This window comes from Vicia villosa, unplaced genomic scaffold (assembly GCF_029867415.1).
Source record: "Vicia villosa cultivar HV-30 ecotype Madison, WI unplaced genomic scaffold, Vvil1.0 ctg.000573F_1_1, whole genome shotgun sequence".
In the NCBI taxonomy this organism is placed as follows: domain Eukaryota; kingdom Viridiplantae; phylum Streptophyta; class Magnoliopsida; order Fabales; family Fabaceae; genus Vicia; species Vicia villosa.
Window position 1 is genome coordinate 302,113 of NW_026705262.1, and position 2,536 is coordinate 304,648.

Here is a 2,536-nt window from a genome sequence, read left to right on the forward strand (position 1 = left end):
ATATATTAGAATATCGTCAATAAATACTACTTCGAACTGATATAAATAGGGGCAAAAGATACAATTCATATTCCATAAATACTCTTGGAGCATTAGTAACACCGAAAGGCATCACTGAATACTCGTATTGTCTATACCGAGTCCTAAAAGTCGTCTTCTGAATATCTTCATATTTCACTCGAATTTGATGGTAACCCGACCTCAAGTCAATCTTACTGAGTAGTTGTGCACCTACTAATTGATCCATCAAATCGTCTATTCTCAGAAGTGGATACTTGTTCTTGATTGTAACTTTATTCAACTGTCGGTAATCAACACAAAGCCTCATACTACCGTCTTTCTTCTTTACTAGCAACACTGGAGCTCCCCAAGGTGACACACTTGGTATCACAAATTTCTTTTCAAGCAGTTCTTCTAATTGTTTCTTTAACTTTGCTAATTCAGATGCGGCATTCTATACGGGGCCATAGAAACAGGTCTGGTACCAGGAATAAGATCAATAGCATATTCTACTTCTCTCTCTAGCGGCACATCTGGAATTTCATCTGGGAAAACTTCAGGAAACTCACGCACTACCGGTAATTCATCAATAGAAACCTGATTCTCAATGGACAATGAGGCCATTAATGCAAAAACTGGAGATTCATCTTTCATCAACTCATTCAACTGTCTAGCATATAAGAACTCAGTTTCCTTCTCCTCATCGGGAGTAGAAAACCGCACCGACTTGTTATAACAATTAATATGAACATAGTTGGATTCGAACCAGTTCGTACCCAAGATCACATCCAGACCACTCAATGATAAAAAAATTAGATCCCCGACAAAGTCTCTATTGAACATCGATAGAGGACACTTCAAACATACAAGAGAAGTAGTCACCAACCCATTAGCTGGAGTATCAATAACCATCTCTCCATTCATAGAGGATAAAACAAGACCCAACCTCTCCAAACAGTCAGCAGCAATAAAACAATGAGTAGCACCAGTGTTAATAATAGTAATTAATGGAATACTATCAATGAAACATGTACCTCAGATAAGTCTGTCCTCAGCAGCTGTTTGAGTCCCTGCTAAAGCAAACACTTTCCCACCAGCTTGTGTCTTCTTGGGTTTCTGACACTGACTACCAATATGCCCCTCTTCACCAGAGTTGAAACAAAGCACCTCCTTATGCTTGCGTTCAGATAACGTGTTCTCAGCTTTACCACAACGAAGACACCTTCTTACCTCAGTAGTACATGCATTTCTCTTATGACCAGGTTTCCCACACTAGAAACATACAATACAACCAAGAGCGTCTTCCCCACTAGTTCTCTGACCATTAGCAACATTCTATTTTCCTTTACCAGCTGAGTATCATACGGCTTCCCACGGTTCTGTTGGTGCTTACCTTTCTTCTCATTAAGAATCTTATAATGAGCATTATTGACCTCTTCATAAATCCTGCAACTATCTATCAAATTTAGAAAGTTATGAATCTTCTGGTATCCAATTGCCTTCTTGAGTTTTGGACGCAACCCGTTCTCAAATTTGATACACTTTGAAAACTCAGCAATTTCCTCATTATAGCGAGGATAGAACTTTGCCAGCTCTATAAATTTTGCAGAATAATTTGTGACAGACAAATTTCCCTATTTCAACTCGAGGAATTCAATCTCCTTCTTCCCGTGAACATCCTCACGGTAGTACTTCCTCAAAAATTCTCTATTGAAAACAACCCAGATGATAACTTCACTTGTAGTTTCCGACCTCTAACGGGTCTCTAGCCAATAGTTATCAGCTTCGGTCGCCAGCATGTGAGTACCATAATGCACTTTCTGTATTGGAGTGCAGTCCATCACTCGGAAAATCCTTTCTATCTCCTTAAGCCAAGCCAACTCTCCATCAGGATCAAACTTGCCCTTGAAGGTAGGGGGATTCTCCCTCTAAAATTTTGCCAAACTACGAGATTCATCATGCGCACCTTCATTAGGTTGATTCTACATAGCTCGAGCCATCGCTTCCAAGGCAGCAACAATTGCAACATCGTTCCTTCCAGCCATCTTCTGCTTCACACCATACAACAAACAATGGTTAACAAATAAATTGACAATACTTGATTGTCAAACGACATTACTGACTCGACAACTTGGCCGGATGAACCGACCTGCTTTGATATCAATTGTAACACCCCATTTCCCTATCGTTATATTAAATAGTTAGTCAGAGTAATTAAACTATCAAACAACATCAGATGGAATGCTACATCATAAACATCACTCAAATTGCTCAAATATTTAAACAAAGATATGTAACACATTATAAAATCACTATTTTTCCAAACCACAACTTTATAACGCAAGGGAAATAATTCATGTATAATAATTCATAATCTTCGAAAACATCTTAAAAGGAATGCCAACATCACAATAATATAAAAGAGAGTTCACAATCTTCTCAAAAATTCCAAAAACAATAACAAATAAAGGAATTGTAACACAAGCATTCATCCCCCAGTGTTATGTATCAGAGCAAAAACCGACTCTATCTATGC

At 38.3% G+C, this 2,536-nt stretch overlaps 1 protein-coding gene across 1 annotated transcript; it reads right to left on the reverse strand.

The window, feature by feature from the left end:
* Positions 1-435: 435 nt before the first annotated feature.
* LOC131629497 (uncharacterized) lies at positions 436-924 on the reverse strand. Its single transcript, XM_058900278.1, has one exon. It carries the CDS (start codon positions 922-924, stop codon positions 436-438), a length of 489 nt encoding a protein of 162 aa, XP_058756261.1.
* Positions 925-2,536: the final 1,612 nt, after the last annotated feature.

Excerpts from the sequence above, each read along its gene's own strand:
- LOC131629497 (XM_058900278.1), bottom strand. The coding sequence starts at position 924 with ATGAATGGAGAGATGGTTATTGATACTCCAGCTAATGGGTTGGTGACT.